Genomic DNA, 20,060 nt, shown 5'->3' with positions numbered 1-20,060 from the left:
ACAGCTGAGAGGTGGTCTGTGAAGTGATGCATCAGCAGAAGTGGCACTGCTGAAAAGGGCAGCCTGCATAATTGGGCTCTCACAGCGCCTGGACAGCTTCCCCCCCTCTCACCCCTCCTGGTCTGCCCCTTAACTCATAGTGTTCCTTGAGTTCTGAGGCCTCCTGCTGACTCCCCCCCCCCAAGAGCCTTGGAATAAGCAGTGCTGCTGAAAGGGCAGCACTGGGAGAGCCCAGATATCAAATAAAGGGGCCAAATAAAGAGCTTCCAAAGGTGGAATCCAGAGGATGGGCCTTATGTTTGACACACCCTGATCTTTCGAGTATCTAGACAGGACTGCTATACCTTTAAGAGTTGCACAGGAAGAGTATTCTGACAGCTGCAGTTTCCATTATTACTGCAACATTGAGCCCTGGCAACATTCAAGGGGAAACAAGGGCCAAGAGGTAATGGGAGCAAAAAGCCTGGATGGCATATATTGATTTGAATGAACCAACCAGTTCTATGGATTTGAGACTATTTTAAAGCCTGATCATTTGTGGCTTGCGTGGCCCAGGGGACTGTGAACAGAACTGGCACTTTAGTTAGGAAATGCATGCAATTTTTGAGTTAAATCTCTCTTTCCTATTTCCAACCTCCCCATCTCACTAACTTATTTGCCTAAGCAATGCTAACCTTAGGTGATTCTGCATTTGACAGCAGAATGTTCCTCTCTGCTCCTCCAGTCCCTCAGAGCTCATTTTTAAACAAGACACAAAGGCTGGAGGCAGTAAAGAAGCTGCTGTCTGAAGGGACTGCTTCATGATAAGGCTACCCTGAGCCCTGGCATCTTGTCAACAGCAGATGCTGTATGTTTATTAAGTGCCCGTGCAAGTATCACCATTCAAATCACATTTCTCCATTTAGCAGGTGGCAAAACTGAGGCACTGAGAGATCATGTGTCTCTCAGGAGACTGCACACAAGGAATGATATAATCATGATAAAAGCTCAGAACAGATAGATATCGGATTGCAAATATCAGCTACTGTATAGCTGTCAGATGACAGTTATCTCACAAGATTCACTAGTTGTTTTTTTTCCTCCCTGGTGGTTAGTTGACCGTTAGAAGAAAGATAAACCAGGAAAAGTTTAACAAAAATGACAAATTCAGATTCCATTGTTTCAAGTTTCACAAAAAAGGCATTTTCAGAATCAGACTGCTCTGGAGGGGAAATGTTCCCAATTGGATCTTTGTTTGTCTTTTGGAATAGCATTTCTCAATGAGCAAAGAAGAAAATTGCACAAATCTATACTGATATGACAATATATATGGTTAACTTCGATCATATGGTCTGTTCTGAAACCAAAGTTTTCTGCTTAGTAAAATAAAGACTTTTCTCCCCATGATGAGGGCAGGTAATGTAGCATTAGGTGCGTCTTTGCATACAAAGGTAGAAGTCACAGCAGGAATATAGAATAGAAAGGGAAAGATTGCCTGGAGTTCTTTCACAGTTTTGCAGTGAGCATTAACTGAGGCTCAGACGTTCCTGTGGTTCTTGAGTTACTTGGATCGCAGTACTCTTTTGTAAGGAAAGTGCTGTTATTTGTTTAGTGGTAGGCTTTTGATGAATGGTTCTTGGGATTAGTTAAAGGGAGATTCTCAGAAACTTTAAGTATAAATGTAATAAGGCATGATTTGAATCATGCTCTTGTAATCTGAGACCCTGTTGTGAGAAAGCTTACTCTTGCTGTTCCTTGGATAGCTACCTGAGTTCAGAAAACAAGCAACAGGGAGCAGAACTGGGCAAGGAACATGTGAACTGAGACCACCCAGCAATGGGCCTCCCCACTCCCATCCTTTCTCCTAAATTACTGTGTTTGCACCATTCAGAAAGGCGATTAATATCCTTGATAAACAAGGCAGGAAAAAACCAAACACAAAGGAAGTAGGCATTTTCCTCCTGGATGAAACAAAGTTTTCTTTTCAGTTCAGAGCCAAAGAGCTCCTCACAGAGTGGATCAAAGGGCTTTCCTGCTGTTAAGATCATACTCATCAGGCCTGCATGTTGTCCTACAGTCATCTCATGATGAGGGAAAAACAAAGGGATTGAACACAACGTGGCATCTAAAACTCAAAAGCAGGTGCCAATTCTGCCAGGAGATCTGATGCCCTGACTGCTGACTCCATTTTGCCTCCCATTAAAGCAGAGCCCACCATACAGGTCCATGTTTCAGGCAGGTAATTGTTTGATGAAGATCCTTGCCCAGGTGGAGTAAACAGATCGCTAGGTGTGAAAGATGAGAGGGCTGAACGAGACCCCAGGTCTTTTTTGACTGGTGAAAGCTATGGGATCCTGGAATGAAGCCCTGCAGTGACCTGAGACCGAAGGGCAGCTTCTGCAGGACAGATACCAGCCTTTGTTATTCTAGGGATGGGCTCCATGGGATTTATGTGGTCCTCTCCCTTCTCAGTGCGTTGATCTCCCAGTGATGCATGGAATGAGTAAACCAGGTTTAAAATATGCTTTGCCTCCTGTTCTTCCCTCGAGCTAGAGGGGAGGGAGAGAGAGAGAGAGAGAAAAAAAAAAACATTAAGAATGAGAATCACAGACTAAAAAACTATTTCTTGGTAGATTATACAGAAAAGGAGATTTTTTTTTTAAGAGGAATTTTCCTTCACAGAGCTGGGAGTTAAATATGGGAAAGTGAGGCAAAGAAAAACAGTGATGGGACACAGGCAGTAGTTCCCAAACTGTGCACCATGGCACCCAAGGATGCCACAGTGAAGTCACAGGGGACTCACAGGAACCTCTGTGAGTTCACTGCAGCATCCTGAGATGTCCCTGGCAACCTCTTCTTCCTGGCTTTTCTGGCGTCAGCATCTTGACCGAGCCAAGATAGCATGAGATCTTGAGAAGTGCAGGTGGCTGTATTATCCTCAACCTTGCTGCAGCAGGGATTTACTGTGACCAAGCTAAATTTGGGAACACTGGAATAAGGCTTTACTATATAGATTTTTGATATTCAAGATTAAGTGCTGATCACAGCTCCATTCTTACTAACAAGTTTTTATTTTTGATTATTCATTCACTCATTGTTCATTCATTCACTTGGACCATGAAGTACAATTATAATTATCACCCAACTCAAATTCCAGAGCTTTGCGCAGATGGCAACAGTGCAATTTTCGAGTGAAAATCAGTGAGAATTACCAGTTCAAGCACAGAGGCTGGCTTTCTATGAAACTGGTCACCTGAGGTTTGCACATGGTGGATATAATCCAATAAAATAAGCCCTGTTAACACCAAGAGCATCTTTGTTCAGGATCACAGAGGACTCATTACAGGGATGTGAAATGGCAGTTTCTAGAGCCAGTTTTGTTAATTACATTTCTCCAGATAAAGAAATGGATGGATGCAATGATATTATAAGTGGCTGAAATGCCACACAGAACACAATTCCTTCTTTGTCACCAATTCTTGTTGAATTGTGTAATTGTTTTGGTTTCACAACAGCCCAACTGTGATGGGCATTCGTTGACTCCCATGCAAATGACAACAAATGCCTGTAAACATTCAATCTGGGAGCTGATCAGTCTCGTCTTTAGCCATTAAGTGTTTACAGTGGTTTAAATAAGATACTTGTCAAAAATAAATGCCAGAGAGTTACTCTGGACATTATGAAGAAGCAGTGCCAGTTCTCTGTTATATTCAGAGAGTCACAGGAAGAAGTGGGTAGGAAGGCTGGCATATTGAGGTTGTTAGTTTTGCAGTGAATATGAGGAATCCCACCAGGGATTCCCTATGATAATCCTTTTCCCTGGCAATTCCATCAGGGAATGACTCATCACTGCAGACTACTGTAGGCTCTCTGTTGCAATGGATATAACTAAGAAGCAGCAAAATCAGTCTTCAATTAGACCTCAGTATCACTTTTTAGAACAGCAGTAGTGAAAAGATCCTGGGTCAGTAAGGTGCCATGAAATTAAGGGTGCAATCCTAACCAACTTTCCAGCACTGACATAGCTGTGCCAATATGGCATGCATTGCATCCTGCAGTGGGAGGCAGTCAAGGGGGGCTTCCTCAAGGTAAGGGCATGTTTGTTACCTTACCTTGGGCCTGCATTGCAGCTAGGTCAGTGCTGGAATATTGGTTAGGACTGCACTCTAAGTTGTGCAATGTTTGCTGTGCATTTGGAGACTCATAGTCAGGGCTAGTGATGGGCTGTGGCATACAGCATGGGTCTAGACCCAGGGGTATGCATCTGCATGTGCTGCTTCCAATGTAGCCACCTGCATTTTCCTATCCAATCACACTTTCCCTCCCACTGCATACAAACTCATCTTTCTGTTTGTGATCTGCTTCCCCCAGCTCACCTCACTCTCCTTGCCATCCATCCTGCAGGCAAATTCCCTCCCACACTACTTGCATGTTAGCTACTTCTGGTTCATTCCCCCCCACACACATACAAATCCATCCTGCCTGCAAGTTTCCCCAGCTCCTTCCCACTCCCCCCAGCATATCCAGGGCTAGAGGGGCTGTTCTTTCCCATCACACATGGACCACATTGACCACTGGGATGTGACTGAGAAACTGCTCATATGGGCACTTTCTCCTTCCTCTCCCCACAGGCCAACAGGGATTACTCCCAGGGGTCTTAGAGGGATCCTGGAAGAATCTTACTGGCTGCCAAGGGACCAACAGCACCCTAGTTCAAGTTACAAACTTTCAGAGTCATGTGGTGACTCTAGATTTTATTTAATTCTATGTTATTAAATTTTATTTAATTCTAGTTGCTCAAAATGTCAAGAAAACAAAGCCACCATGCAATTCTTGGGTCCAAATAACTTGTTACACTAACAGACCATGTAGTTCAGTCTCTCTCTCTTTTTTGTTTTGTAATAGTGGCTTCAGAGGGGGCACAAAACAGAGCAAAATCATAATGGGGGGGCTAGGGCTTTGCTCCCTCCATGATTTAAATTATATTTACATCCCTTGCATTCCATTCCATCCCATCCTCCCTGATTAAAGAAGCGTGTGGGTGAGGGGTGCAAGTGAGAACAAAATCAAGGTGGAAGTGAAGTCCTAAAGTTCTGCTGCTGTGATTGCACTCTCTTTTGTGCCTCTCCTCCCAACCCAGCCTCTGCTAAATAAAAGATTGAATCATATGATACATTTAGTGTTTCTCGCCTGGGCTGCTATTTCATAAACTAATTAATAACCCAACAAGCCATGCTACAAATTTACAGCCATTTGCAATGTGGCCTGACATTGTATCCTAGTTCAACTTCTAGGCAAATCCCACAGCAGCCAATGATGGGAAGGCAGATCGGGCCCCAAGCACATACCCTAGTAAGAACCCTCTAAACCAGGAAGAACCATTCCTACTTCCATTAGAATGATACTATAGGCCAGGGGTGCTCAATAGGTGGATCGCGATCTACCGGTAGATCGCGAGGCAAAATGAGTAGATCCTGGAGCCCTGTCTCTCCAAACTGTTAATATGTCAGTTTCGTCTAGTGACTAGACGAAACTGACATATTTAGCTGACACTAAACTGACACTGAAACTGACACTTTAGCTGCTCTTCAGGCATGCAGCAACAAAATAGACGAAACTGACTAGACTCCAGCAGGGGCTCCATACATTAAAGGGGCTGTCTGTCAGACACTTCCTTCCCCCCTGGTAGATCTCCGGGCCTTGCTGGGTTTCAAAGTAGCTCTCGAGCCAAAAAAGTGTGAGCACCCCTGCTATAGGCTTACAAGACAATGAATACCTGTGGGAGCCTTACATCCACCAGTTTCCAAAGGAAACAGATACCTACCAGAGTGCTGGAAGCCTGATCCTCGGTAGCCAGGGTCCTTTTGAAGCTGTATTTCCTTCAGTGAAAAGATTGAGGCCGCTAGAGGAAGTGATAGGAAGAAAGAGACGATGAGGCTGAGCTCAAAAGGACAATATCCATGCAAAAGTGAGACAAAGATGTAAATGTATGACCGGGTGCCGACAATTGTCACTGAAGGGCCAAAAACATTTACCTGTATCCTCTCAGATTAGACCAGTGGTTCCCAAACTTTTCACTGCCATGACCCACCTTATGCTCCACAGTGGGTTGCAGCCCAAGGCTCAATCTTGTACTGCAAAGCATTTCTGGGAGCTTCCAGAAGTCACTTCTGGATCACACTGGGTCCGCGACCCACTACACTGCCTTCCGCAGGCCACAGAGTGTCTTGCAGAAGCAACCCTGAAGTAAAATGGAAACTAGAAGTCGCAAACTGGAAGTAGCTTCTGGACTTCCAGAAGTAGTCTGGAACTGTGAGGCATTCTGGCATCCACAGAGGCCAATGGAGTGGGTTGTGGGCCCAGTGCAACACAGAGGCAGTCTCTGGAGGCTCCCAGAAATGTTTTGTGGCACAACACTGAGCACTGGGTCATGACCCACCAGTGGGTAATGGTTCACAGTCTGGGAAATGCTGATTAGACAATATCCTGATTGTGTATTTACTCAGATATAAGTTTCATGCCGCCAAATGGGTTTTATACCCAAGTATGTGTGCACAGGGCTGTAGGCTTAGTTAGAAGTACTGCAGCCATATCTACCTTTGTTTTATATACCATGAAGCAAATGCTTCAGTGCAAGTATAGGGTACTTTTTCAACTAGACATATTAGGTGCTTGAGGCAAAGGGGTGTATTTGAGCCTGGACCTAAAGATGTCAATAAAGACCTTAATATTCCTCACCTAGAGCTATTATGGTGGTTTGATATGAATTTGGGGTGTCGATTCCAAAAACGGCATCCGTTTTACCCTATCACGTCTAGTTTTGGAGATATAGTATAGCCTCATTAGTGAATGGTTCAAGCAGCTTCCTCATGAGGAAGCCATGGTCTAGGCTTCCTCATGAGGAAGCTGCTTGAATCATTCACTAAAGAGGCTATGCCGTGTCTCCAAAACTAGATGTGATAGGGCAAAACGGGTGCCATTTTTGGAATCAGCACCCCAAATATAACCAGGAATTGGTATAACGTTTAAGGAAGCAAAATGTGTGTTGGTCTGTGTTATTTGTGCCATTTTTCAAAGCTAAAAACCCCTCTGTCATTTCAATTACCTGGTTTCTGTAGGTTTTCAACACCCATTTCTCCCTGCTCAGCTCTGAATGTCATGCACTCTAGCACTAAAATGCACATCTCCGCAAAATGAAAATGACAAAAACCCAACCATCTTCCAATTACACTCAGTTAGCGAGCCTCTTTTAAAAACATAGATAGGGGACTACTGGCTTGTGGCTATTGTTTGTAATAATTGCTTGAAGGAGCATCTGGGAAGGGTATTAAATGTGATCAGCAAGAAGCATTGCAATTCCAATTCTTTCCTGGCACCCCCAGAGCCACCATCTGCACAGATTCAAGGCTGGAAAGCCAAACATAGACTTCTGCTGAAATGCAACAGCCCTGGTGGGCCAATAAACAAGTCCAGATCAATACCTTGAAGGTGTCTGCACATGGGATTTCCACTGCTGACAATGAAAAGACAAAACATTTGTGCGCACAGGACTTCTGACCTTGCTATAATCAACAGTGCCCATGGTGACTATGCTTCTCCAGCTAAACTGTTGTATTGGGGGACAAGGATGAAGACACAAAAGTAAAGCTATTCTATGGAATTGTGTTGCAACCGGTCACACACTTACTCTCAGGAAGGAGGTGTATGTGTTCACCCAGGGCTGAAAAGTAAGGGTGTCGCAGGGCTGATTCAGCAGAAATGCGTCTTTTGGCTTCATACTGCAAAGAAATGAGAAAGGTTGATTCCACACCTATTTTCATGTGTATGAGGATTTATATACTGTACTTAGGTGCAGATTTGAGCTTGCACCTAATGAATGCGCTGCACAGGAATTTTCTGAAGCAGTATGAGAAAACCACAGCATTTTAATGTTTCATGTATCTTTCAGCATGAAATGTCACTTGGTTTTCCCACTCTTGCAATTCCAATTCCTCTACAGTTCACTGTGTGGTCAGCAATAGGTGCTGTGCAGCTTGGCCTTAGTTCAGCATTCCCTCAAACCAAAGGTAAGCATCTTTGCCTGTTATGTTCTTTATGGGTTGCATGCAATTACATTCTATTATGACTATGTATGGGAGGCAATTCTTCCTTGTGTTGTGCGCCATTTCCTGCTATAATGCTTGTGTACATGCACTGTAGAGAGGGAAAGAGGGAGCAAGCTTTTATGATCTGTGTGAAGGCTATGAAGCATTTAAAAATGTAAATGTATATAGGAGGCAAGAACAGTAACTGGAGGGGTGTGGGAGGAGAAATGTTCCATAGCTTTCAGGCACAGACTGAGTAAAATGTTCTTATCCATGTCATACTGACCAGGAGAAGACAGACAACTGCACCAAGAGACTCTACATTCTGTACTCTAGCTTTGGCTCAGCTGACGTACATGAAGCAGCTGCTAAAGAACAAAACAATGTCTTCTGGAAAGCCAGAACAAGTGCAAAAGAACCTTGGCAGCCCAGATAGGACAAATGACCAGGAGAGTCAACATTTCTCTTGCGTTCTATTAATATTTATTTAGGAGATTTGGTGAGATCAAAGAGTAGACCAAGAATGGAGAAGTGACTAGGTCAATTCCCCATTATGATCAGTCATTTTGTATTTCCTTGATCACATCCTTTTCTGAGGGCTGGTTCACATGTTAAGTTCTTCATTGACAATTGCTGCCATCTCTGAAGTTCCACCTTATGTTTTATGGATCACAGCAGCTGCCACAGACAATTTTGATCTGCGAGAGTCAGACTCGCATGTTTTACCGCTTGTATGCGATTCAGCCAGGTGAGGTATTGCAGTTTTGCAACCATATCTCCTATCGCTTTTGAGAGCACCTATGGAAAGGGAAAGGACTGTGGGGCATTAGGGAAAGCCTGCAGGTACCTTAAGAAAATGTAACACAAAACAACAGAGCAAACAGCAGCTTGGGAGTGGAAGATTTCAATTGGAAAATGGCATGGCAAGAATAGAGAGTTTAAACCTCCACCACTTTAGGCCAAATATTCTGATCCAATTCAACTGCCATCCCACCGTTGTTTTTAAAAGAAAAATCAGGCTTCTTTGACAATAGTGATATCTCAGAAGTTAGCCAAATGACTAGCAAAGACTCGCAGATTGAAAGAGAGAAAACCAGACTATGCTTACTTGAAGCTTTAATTTTATTTTATGCTTTGGTTTTTAATCAACCTCTTTTTTGTTTGTTTCAAACTGACCAATCTATGTAAGCCACTTTTCACTATCTCTCCTTGGTCGGGTGCTCCAAACTGTTGTCTATATGGGACAGGAGGAAGACTGAAAATATAACTTTACTTATAAAATAATTCCCACCAAGACTGGGTGCCAATCCAGCCATTTAATATGGAAGAGAAGTGGGGTTTTCCAGGTCTTTGTAAAAGCACCCAGACTTGGAGAAAGAGCAGAGCAACACTTGGATGGGTCCCTTTGGACCCAAGTTCCTTTGCTTTTTGCAACACTAGCTATAGCTGGCAATGCGATGCCCTGTGCACTTCCTCTTAAGCCTCTGGGAGATAACTAGCATTATTATAATTATAATACAAAACCCTTTCCCTGGGACATACTAGGAGGATGAATTGTTGCATTGTTAGAGCTTAGCAATCAAAGCCACCTACCAGGAGGAGACTCATCAGTAGATCAATTCCTTCTGTGTCCAGCCTGCAAGAGAAGAAAAGCACTTGCCATATTTGGAAGGCTCTACAGACAACTGGCCATTGTTGAAGCAGCATACTTTCACATTCAAGTCCTAATGACAAGGGCTCAAAGGAAAAGCCACTAACCATTTGGAAAGTACCTGCCCAAACCTAGCAATTCAGAAGCTATCTTGGGGCACAGGCAGCACAACAGGTCAAAAATGAATGCTATTTTCCCTTGATTAGAAGATTGAGCTGCAGATCTCTGATGCCATCTAGTGGCACTACCAGAAAGACTAATTTAAAAAATAGGATTCAGGGAAAGATTTGATGGATTTGCCCGCAAAGGAAGGATGTTGGTGACAGTGTATTTGTACATGCCTGGACAGAAAAGAATTTTGCCCATGCATTGATCACAATGCAGATGACCGATAATCTGCAGAACAGACACCCCTCTTTGTTACCTGTAGCTAATTCTCAAGTGAAAGGCATGGAGGCTGGTGCTCATCTCCCTGCTAGTCTTTGCCAGTAGCGACCCACAACAAACTGATTCATATGACCATGATCCTACCTTGGAGCATGATTTATCAAAGGCTGGGCTCGACACTGTGCAAAATTGTAAGCTTTGAATTCTTCATTAGATGTAATACCAGGCCATGACTCTTCTGTAGGTGTTCCTGAGAAGAAAAGGCAGGTACAGTCCTATCAAGCAGGGCTGAGACAATTTGCTGTATCCACCACAAGGCAAAATATAATAAGGAAATCCAAATCCTGAAAAACCCAACCTTAATTAAACCATAAAGAAACTCATCTACCCACAAAGAAACCTACATGCAACAATCAGGGTTCCAGCTCTTTTCACTGTAGGAACATAAAAAAGGCTCTAGCCTAATCAGAAACCAAGGACGAACCAGAAACCAATTAGAACATTGGGATGCGTGTGCTCTGGGGCTGAGATTTTAGTGACCCAAGAGCTCCCTCCCTAATAAACCCGTGGCGCTTAATGCTTTACTTATGTCCAAACATCATAGCTCTTTTCTCTTGCCCTTCCTTTTTGTCCTTTCCCACATCAAACCCCTGCAAAGTAAAATTCAATTTTAGAAAATCCAATTCTTGGAGGCAGATTCTATTAGACAAAAATAATGTTTTGAGCAACAGAAGCTGAAGGCACCATTTGAGTTGTCATGATTGAGAACTGTTTCTTGGAATCTTGTATATGAACTCTTGCCCATCATTCGCTAGAAAGACTCGTTACTATACATGTAGTTATTAAATGCCACAGAGCCCAATCCTATTCAACTTTCCAGCACCGGTGCAAGCGAATTGCAACCCCAAGGTAAGGGAATGAATGTTTCCATACCTTGAGGTGGTCTCTGTGACTACCTCCCCACCATAGGATACAGTGCATGCCCCATTGGCACAGCTACACTGGGCCTGGAAAACTGGATAGGATTGGACCCACAATCTACTATGTTATCATTAATCTTCATCTGTTGAATAAGATGGGTAGCAGAAAACACACACTAGAATTGGAGAATGTGGAGGACTCACCCAACAGCCTGAATATTAAATGCAGCTCCTCTTTCACAGTGGATCCAGGGAACATAGGACGTCCTGTGACCATCTCATAGTGTATGCAACCCACACCCCTGAAAAGAAGAAGGGCTCATGAAGCACAATGGACCGAAAAGAGACACAAGCATTTGGGGCAATTTCATTACCTCCTAGCTTGCCAAGTTCTTCTCTATTTGCTTCAGCCTCTGCAGAGAGAGGCATAGCTACAGTTATTTGTAGTTGTTAAACTATACTTTACCAGAACACAATGCAAGAAGCAGGAACTGCTCCCCATCCCATTTACTGAACCAACCAGCAGGAAAAGAGGAGAAAGCCTCCAGAAACATGAAGAATCCAGCTATGAGAATTTCCCATATCCTCTTTCTGTATGAGCCATGATGAAGGCTAGTACAGGGTCCCCTGGGCTCTGGAAGCAATGGGTAATATGGACAAGGCAAACTGGGAGCTGGTGCTGTGCTCTTCTAATAGGGGAGAATCACACTAATCCCCCCTCCCAAGCACAGACCCTCAGCTTACCACATGTCAATGGGCGTAGAGTATTCTGTGGATCCCAGTAGGACATCGGGAGGCCGGTACCATAATGTGACAACTTCATTGGAGTATGTTTTTGTTGGGACAGACTTTGCTCTAGCTAGGCCTGAGGGTGAAAAGTACACCAGTGAGACACGAGCCCGTGGTTTGCTACCACTAATTTCATTCCAGTTAAGATTTACATTATCTTAGTAAGTGCCACTACCCACTTCCAAAAGGATCCTAACACCCCAATGCTAAACTTATTTAAATATGGAAGTTAATGTGCTTAAGGATTCTTGTGCAAGTCACAGTTGGGAAAGCAGCTAGAAAATGCTTTGGTGCCGTATCAAGACAACAGCGCAAATCCAAAGTTTAGAAAACGTAATGCCCTGACTGGTTAGCTATCCCACTAGTAGATGCGTTACTGACTGTAACAGAAATGGTTTTTTGGTTCTCATAACATCACAAATGAAGACACTATGCTGACTATTGGAACATATACGTTATGCTAGCATTACTATTTAGGTAGACTGGTGCAAAAACTGCTGGATCAGAATACTTGCAAAATGTCACTGTAGATACCTATGAAAATTTTTATTATGGTTCCACCTCTTGTATACAGAACTAAAGAGAACAATTAAATGAAAATACTGCACTGGTAAAACAATTTGAACTGGAATGACAAAAAAATTATTCAAAATGAAAACACAGGTCTCAATCAGAAGATTTGGTTATCAGGAGGTGAGCTGAGGGCTGATGTCTCTTACTATGCTTTGTCCATAATTTCTTCACTTTGAGAGCAAGGAGTTATGTCTGCATCAGTGCTTATGCCTGCCTCATTCCTTAACTTACCAAAGTCAGCAAGTTTCAGTTCCCCTTTCCCATTGATGAGCAGATTCTGTGGCTTGAGATCTCTGTGTAAGATCTTATGCTGGTGGCAGTAAGACAAACCACGCAACAGCTGGAACATGAAAATCTTAGGAAAGCAGGGAAGAGGGAGAGAGAGACAAGGAACAATTAAAGAAAGGCATGTTTTGTTCTGCAGAAGACAGAGCATGCAGGAAAATTCCTGAAATGGAATGGAAAAGCCTCTGGCATGCAACTTTGCAATAATCTTATAGGAGAGAAAGCCACTGTAAAGGCTATTTCCTGCATCCCATTTATCTGATCACTCACCTTCACATTGTACATGCTCATCAGGTTCCCACAGTTATCCAGGTACTGCTTCAGGTCACTGTCCTGCAATGATAATCATATCCTGAAAGGTGTATGTGACCTTGAAGAAAAGGCACCTACCATTTCTTTGGCAGCAGAAAATGCACATCAAATTGTATTTTCCAGGTCATCAGAAGTACAGTGTATGCTAGCAGTGAACTGCTTCTCACAGCTAAAAGCAGGCTGATAATGCAAGTCTACAAACAGCTCAGGCTTGTGCAGTTTCTTTGCGCAAGAAATGCAAGTTTATTGCTATGTTGATTTAGAAGGGATCCAAAGCCATTTCTCTATATAGCGGATCTGGTGCAGAAGTAACCCAATTGTTTTATTTCTAAGCTAGCATGTAAATTGCTAACATGTCATTTTCCTAACTCTCAAATCCCAATTTGCCACTGCTAGATCTGATCGAGATCCTAAATTAGACCCTGCTGATCTGGAACAGTGATTTTCAACCTTTGTCATCTCATTGGCACACTGACAACGTGCTAAAATTATCAAGGCACTCCATCAGTTGTTTGACAATTGACAAGGCACACCGTGCTGCTGGTGGGGGGTTCATAGCCCCCGAATGGCCCTACTAATAAATGACCCTCCCCCAAACTCCAAAGGCATACCTGTGGACCATCTGCGACACACCAATGTGCCACAACACACTGGTTGAAAATAGCTGATCTAGAAAAATAGGATGGTAAAGGGAGGTAAACACTTGGCACTAAACCCAGTCTGCACCAGCACTGCTGACAAGTTCAGAGTTGCTGGACCAGTCTCTCCATAAGAAAAAAAAGACTCACTAGATACTCAAAGACGAGAGTGAGAGAACATTTTGTGTGGATTATATCATGAAGTGTCACAATATTTGCATGTTTGAGGTTCTTCAGTAAGGAAACTGTAAAGCAAAAAGAAAGAGCAGCTGTCATAAGGATAAGGGGGGGGGCTACATACTGGGAAGCGGCTGCCAGGAATCTTGGAGTGACCCAAGAGCTCTTATGAACCAGGCAGCAAAAATATGTGTGTCTATGGAAACAACTGCCTGGGCAGAGCTTCCACATTTTGGAAAATACCCCCTGCTCCTGACCTTCCCGTATAGCTGTGCAGGGGGCGCCTTCTTCATGCTCTAGCCGGATCTCCTTCAGAGCAACTAGGTTCTCTGTCAGTTTGCTGCGTCCTTTAAAGACAGTGGCATAGGTGCCCTGAGAGGGAGAACAAGCCAAGTAAGTAGGGATTAGATATGTGCTGTGCTCATTATTGCCTTGCATAAAGCAAACAGTGTTAATTTGGATTTGTTGAGCTGGATTAAATTCTTATTCAATAAGTTTTAAGCGAAATAAAAAATACTAGAGACTTCTTCCAAAGAGAAAGTCTACAGAGGAGCTTAATCCAATTTAAAATCACATATGCTCAGCTGGATAGAGATAGCTTGTTCGCATGCAAAGTCTGTGCTGTATGACTGAGGTATAACCCTTTCTGAGAAAGTGGGAAATGCTGAAGTCTACACCATCCAATTCTATCCAAGTGTAGTGCAGTTTCACAGTGTAGTTAATGCAGATCCAATTAAACTGTTGCGAGAATGATGATGTTATGAGAATGATAGGTCACAACTCACTAATGAAGCATATGAGTTGCATGCAGAAGGCCCAAGGTGAAAACAGTTTCAGGGCACAATCCTAACTGTACCCTGGGCGCCAGGGTACAAGTCCCTTGCGCCAGCCCAGGAAGGTCACAAACGTGCCATGAAGCATGTTTGCGACTCCATGGGAGTAGGCTGTGCCAGTACATGGAGGTTTGCTAGCCCACAGAGGCCAGATCTAACCTCTGCGGTGGCAGCAGCAGGTGAGTTTGTGCTAGCTGAGCTTGGTTGGCACAGGGGTCTGGGGTGTGTGGGGAGGGAGTGGAGGAGGGAGGGAGGCATTCTGAGGTGGGGGAGGGTGGGGAGTAGATGTTCCTGGGGGCAGGTGGGAAGGGAGTGGGGGACGGGGCTAAGACCCAGCAGTTTTTCCATGTCCTAGCCCCATTCCAGGCAGCGTGGCGCAGCTCTGGGCTCCTCTGTTATGCACTACCTTGTCAGGTGACGCAGATCCAAGTAGACCCACTGGAGCTGCTGCCACTTTACCCGGGGTAAGGGGAAAAGTTTCCCCATGACTTGAGCTGAGCCGCAGACAGCCCCAACTTTGCACTGGATACAGTGTAAGCCTCCTGGCCTGCCTGTTCCAGCGCAAGTTAGGATTGTGCTGCCCAGCAGCAAGGTTTGGAAAGATATTTCTTGACACTTTGGGCTTCCAGCTGGAACCTTAATAGCCCAAGAGCCTTAATTCAGTGTTAAGGCTGCGTCATATGTTCACACAACAATTCTGAACTTTGTTTCAAGAGTTCAACATTACAAAGGTATGAGGGAGAAAGAAGCAGTTTTAGGTTTTAGAAGTATCTGGCTAAGCTCTTGTTTTCAACTGTAGAAACAGCCACATTTCTATTTACTGAAAGGCAGCATGAGAGAGTGGCTGCCATTACCACTATGAAGTATTTAAAAGGGGGAAGAAAGTCTTGCTGCTCTCTTTCCTCAACTGCTGCCTAAGGAAAATACTCTCAAAGAAAGCTTACAAGCCTTTCTTCGGAAGGCTTCCGACCTAACACCTCTTCCTTCTTCCTGGATTAGGGAAGCCCCTCTAGTGAATTTTTCCCATCCAGAAATGCTTTAGCTAGAGTTCATATTTCTCATCATCCTTATTACCAGTTCTACCCCTGAAACTTTCAGCCTAGTCTGGGGTGCTGCACAAAGGCCAGGCAAGTTAATATTTCAAAGCCTTTGACCATTCCTTGCATACAGCCACCAGACTGCCTGCCTGCCTGAAATTCCCCAGCTAGGGTATTCTCAGAATTTGTTAATGGATCAAATTAAGATTCATTTATCTAGTCTAGCATTGTATATCCAACACTGATGCACAAAACAGTATGTAAATCACATGCAAATAAAATAGAACAAATGCAATATTGGAGCCAATTGGGCTGTTCATCAGGTGGTTCTTCTATACTGTAGAATGAAGCTTTATTTGAAGAACAAGTAGCTTGTGGTTTCCCAGAGGCAGCTGATGGTCCACAGCGGTTAACTGCATGCTAGACTAGATTGACTTTCGGCCTGATCTAGTAAGGCTTCCCTTATGTTCTTAGGGTCTGCCTCAACAATGATTGAGTAGATTCCTCTAGGAAGCCTACAAGCCGGGTACAATGTGAATAGCCATATATATTTAAGGCACCATTAAGGCGTAAATTCCTCTGTATTTCTTTGCCTGATCAATGATTGGTGGCTACCCTGAATGTTTTAATTTTGTTTTCTTGTTGGATTGTTTATGCCAATAAAGGTGGAATGAATGAATGAATGAATGAATGAATGAATGAATGAAAAATGGGAATAGCCATTTCTCTGTGTCTTTACCATCAGATATCCAGAGATATACTGCCTCTGAACATGGAGGTTACACTTAGGCTCATGGAGGATGCCATGATAGCTATCTTACTCATAACCTAGTAGCTGTATGCAATGTTAACTCTCTTTTCTTTCCCTAGAAGCTTTGGATAGTAGTGTATATCAATAGTGATGTCTGGAGGCATTACTTTATTAGTAGTTACAATAACAGCTTCACATTACTCTTACCTCTCCCAGCTTGTCAAGTTTAATATAGGTTTCCATCTTCCCAAACCCAATGTCAGACTGTAATGAAAAAGGAAGAGTATCAGTATAAAAGGTCTCTTTAGATTTCCAAGGAGAACCTTAGTGATCGTCACACACAACATAGAGAAGAGGCCTCTAACAACTCTGGAGGGAAATAAAATCAAGGCAGGTCCTTGAACCCACAATATACTGCATCAGTTGCTTTCTACACAGGTGCAATCACCAGGAACCACAACTCACTGTGTCAATGAAATAGGGGAATATTTGCTTGTCCGTCCCCCATCCCCCCAGGTGTGCTAAAATGTAAGATAATTAGTTGCCATCAGCACTCTTGTGGGGGTTTGTCATGGCAAATAAAACTTACAATCACACTTATTTCTAACATTCTTCCATCAGTCTGTTAAACTATTTAATTCAAAAGCAGTTTAAATTGTGGTAAAGACCATGTTTAGTGCACTGACTGCTCAAACGGTTTCCCTTGTGCTTGTGTAATGATGTTAAATCCTGGTCTGCTCTAGCCCAGGGCTCAAGATAACAAGATCAATCCCTCACATCGTCCACCAACATCTTATATGACTCTGTCTGACTGAGGAGTAGTCACTAGTGTCTTTAATTCCCTCAAGAACTCCATTCCTATAAAGTATCATGGCGCTAACAAGACATTGTTTCATTTTGTCTTTTACTTTGAACACAGAATCTGGACTTAGGAAATGTGTATTAGATTCTGGATTAATGGCAATCAGAGTTTCCTAAGGAAAGCTACTTAGGTAATATGGTGTTATGGATATACAGTGTTTATTATTCAGCACCAGGGGGTGGTAGAGAGATGGCTGTCATCAAAGTAATGCATGTAGCAAAGGCACTGAAAAAATACTTCATTGTCAACATAACAGAGAATAATTGTGCTTGGTTGGATCTGAAGAGTATAAGAAATGGTGCATTATTTTTCGCCCCTGGGGTAGGCAGCAGAGGTTGATGCCAACATGAGTGGCAACTGAAGCAATTTAGAAATATGGAACAATGTTTTCTCATTAGAGATTCAGGCATTTTCTTTCTATTTTTTAAAAAATCTGAGACAGTCTTTAGCTGCAGCACTTGCAAATAATTCCTTGGAGTGATCACATTACAATCTAAATTCACAAAAACTCTGAAGGGGAAGGGTAGGGAAAAGACAGCATTTCCATTTAATTTTGACATGCTTTCCAGGTGGTGTTTGCATAGGAGAAATAAAGATTCTTGAACAGGTAGGCTAACCAACATCTTACATTGTTAAAGGAGACTGAAGGTCATACAGCACAATCCTAGACATGTCTACTCAGAAATAAGTCCCATTGTGTTCAATGGAACTTGTTTCCAGTGTCCACAGGACTGCAGCCTTAGGAGCTTGAGTTTTATAAGAATCTAAACTACTTTAGTCTCAAGTACTTTTATCTGAGAGCTAGACCTACTGTTTCAGCAAAATGCTCTTCTGATCCTTCTCTAGGCTGGGGCCACTGTCTAATTTCCCAGTGTTACTTAAGAACTGCTATGCAAGTCACTTCTAATATCCAAGAAACGTTACATAATCTCCAAACATAAGGCACATTCCTGCTATTCCCCTTGAAAAATTAGGGCCAGGCTTATATTGGCATGCTCAGTCACAGGACTCCCGACAGCCCAATTCTATCCTTCTCCCACCCTGCTGGGATAGCCGCGCCAAAAAGGAGTGCACTATTTAACAGCTCTTTTAGCTTGTGCAAGTCCGAGGAGAGAAAGGGGGCAAGGAGGCTGCCCATGGAAGAGATAGGATTTGGTGTGTGCCATCGCCGCAGGATCCACCCTGTCCCTCAGCCTCCCTATGTTCCAGCCACCTTCCAGCTCAGTTTTGCCCAGTTCTGCTCTCTCCCACCCTTCCCATCTCCCTGCTGGCTTAGCTGCTCCAGTGAATGGCCAGTGAATCCCTGATGTGTGCAGGAAGGCTCCAGTTTTCCCACCAACTCTTGGGCAGCATGCTGTTCTGCATGCTACCAGAGCACCTTTATGGTTGCTTTGCAGCAGTTGCTGCCAGCAGAACACAAGTTCTGCTGATGGCTGGGCCCAATAGGATTGGGCTGCAAGTTTCTAAATGTACCATGTTTATACCCAAGTGTTACCATGTCCCCATTGTTATTACAGGATATTAATATATGAATTATAGCAGTGATTTTCAACCTTTTTCATCTCATGGCACACTGGCAAGGCACTAAAATGGTCAAGGCACACCGTTTGTTTTTTTGACAACCAACAAGGCACAACATGCTGCCAGTGGGGGGCTCACATCCTCCAATGGCCCTACTAATAAATGACCCTTTCTCACGGCACACCTGGGGACCATTCACGGCACACTGGTTGAAAATGGCTGAATCATAGTTACATGTGTCACAGTGCAATCCTAACTTATCCTAACTTATGCTGGAACAGGCAGGTTGGTGGGCCTGCGCTGTATACAGCGCACGTTTGGGGCTCTCTGAGACTTGGCCCAAGGCAAGAGGAAACTTTCCCCTTACCCCAGGGAGAGCTGCAGCAGCTCCAATGGGGCTACTCAGATTCGTACCACGTAAATTTGTGGTGCAAATCCAAGTAGCCCAGAGCTGCCCCGGGGCCACCGGAGAACAGGGCTAGGATCCAGCATAGGTGCTGGATCCTGGCCCTGCCTCCCACTCCCTGCTCGCCCGCCTCCAGGAATGCCTGCCGCTTGTCCTCCCCCACCCCAAAACACCTCCTTCCAGTCCTCCCCATGCCTCCCCCAGACCTCTGCGCCGGCTGAGCTTGGCCGGTGTGAATTTACTGGACTCTGGGGCTCGCATCGGTGCAGGGAGGCTGGTGCACGTCCAAGCACTGGCCTATCTCCTCCAAGAATGGCACAAAAGTGCTTTATAGCATTTTCATGATACTCTTCGGTTGGCGAAAGGGACTTGCGTGGGCCAAAGGGGAGCTCGAGATTGTGCCCTCAGTCTCATAAACCAAGTACAATCCCTTATTCTGAAATAAAATTTCTTCTATTTTTATAAAAATGATAATGAAGCTGCAGGCTAAGGAAAAGAGGCTCAACGTGATCGGATGTCCCACAAATGTAATGATGCTTCATCTGCAAGTTTGAAAGGGATGCACATTGTTAATGTATGAGCTTATCAATATTTATAGGACAGTTGCTTCAACTGCATATATTTTATTCAAAGGGACAGAAGTTACACAGGTAAATGGGGAAACACTTTGATATAATGTTTCATCCTTTTTTCCACCTTAAAATGCCTGAACCTAACACTCGCTAGAAAAAATAATAAAAAAACCTGACTTTCTGAATTACAGAATAGGAACACTTTCTAGTGCGATTCAAATGCTGAAGTTGTTGTATCCCCTGGTTTAGGACATTTGTGCCTGTGAGGACATGGGAACTTTCA

General features: G+C 43.7%; 1 protein-coding gene across 2 annotated transcripts in view; it reads right to left on the bottom strand.

Moving 5' to 3' along the window:
• Window positions 1-873: 873 nt before the first annotated feature.
• Window positions 874-20,060, bottom strand: part of CDK18 (cyclin dependent kinase 18) — an 89,145-nt gene continuing 69,958 nt past the window's right edge. The window contains exons 5-16 of one of the 2 annotated variants that reach the window (XM_066623045.1): window positions 16,624-16,680; window positions 14,053-14,167; window positions 13,769-13,863; window positions 12,939-13,001; window positions 12,615-12,738; window positions 11,766-11,886; window positions 11,226-11,323; window positions 10,246-10,351; window positions 9,657-9,699; window positions 7,667-7,757; window positions 5,804-5,881; window positions 874-2,528 (exon numbers count right to left, since the gene is read on the bottom strand). In XM_066623045.1, coding sequence (XP_066479142.1) covers window positions 2,494-2,528; window positions 5,804-5,881; window positions 7,667-7,757; window positions 9,657-9,699; window positions 10,246-10,351; window positions 11,226-11,323; window positions 11,766-11,886; window positions 12,615-12,738; window positions 12,939-13,001; window positions 13,769-13,863; window positions 14,053-14,167; window positions 16,624-16,680 — 1,026 coding nt within the window. In that variant the 3' untranslated portion in view covers window positions 874-2,493. The remainder of the gene's footprint in view (window positions 2,529-5,803; window positions 5,882-7,666; window positions 7,758-9,656; window positions 9,700-10,245; window positions 10,352-11,225; window positions 11,324-11,765; window positions 11,887-12,614; window positions 12,739-12,938; window positions 13,002-13,768; window positions 13,864-14,052; window positions 14,168-16,623; window positions 16,681-20,060) is intronic. The other variant, XM_066623046.1, reaches the window with a different exon arrangement.

The sequence above is a fragment of the Tiliqua scincoides genome, chromosome 4, assembly GCF_035046505.1.
Source record: "Tiliqua scincoides isolate rTilSci1 chromosome 4, rTilSci1.hap2, whole genome shotgun sequence".
Lineage (NCBI taxonomy): Eukaryota > Metazoa > Chordata > Lepidosauria > Squamata > Scincidae > Tiliqua > Tiliqua scincoides.
The sequence above is the reverse complement of the archived record's forward strand: the minus strand, read 5'-3'. Positions and strand labels throughout refer to the sequence as shown.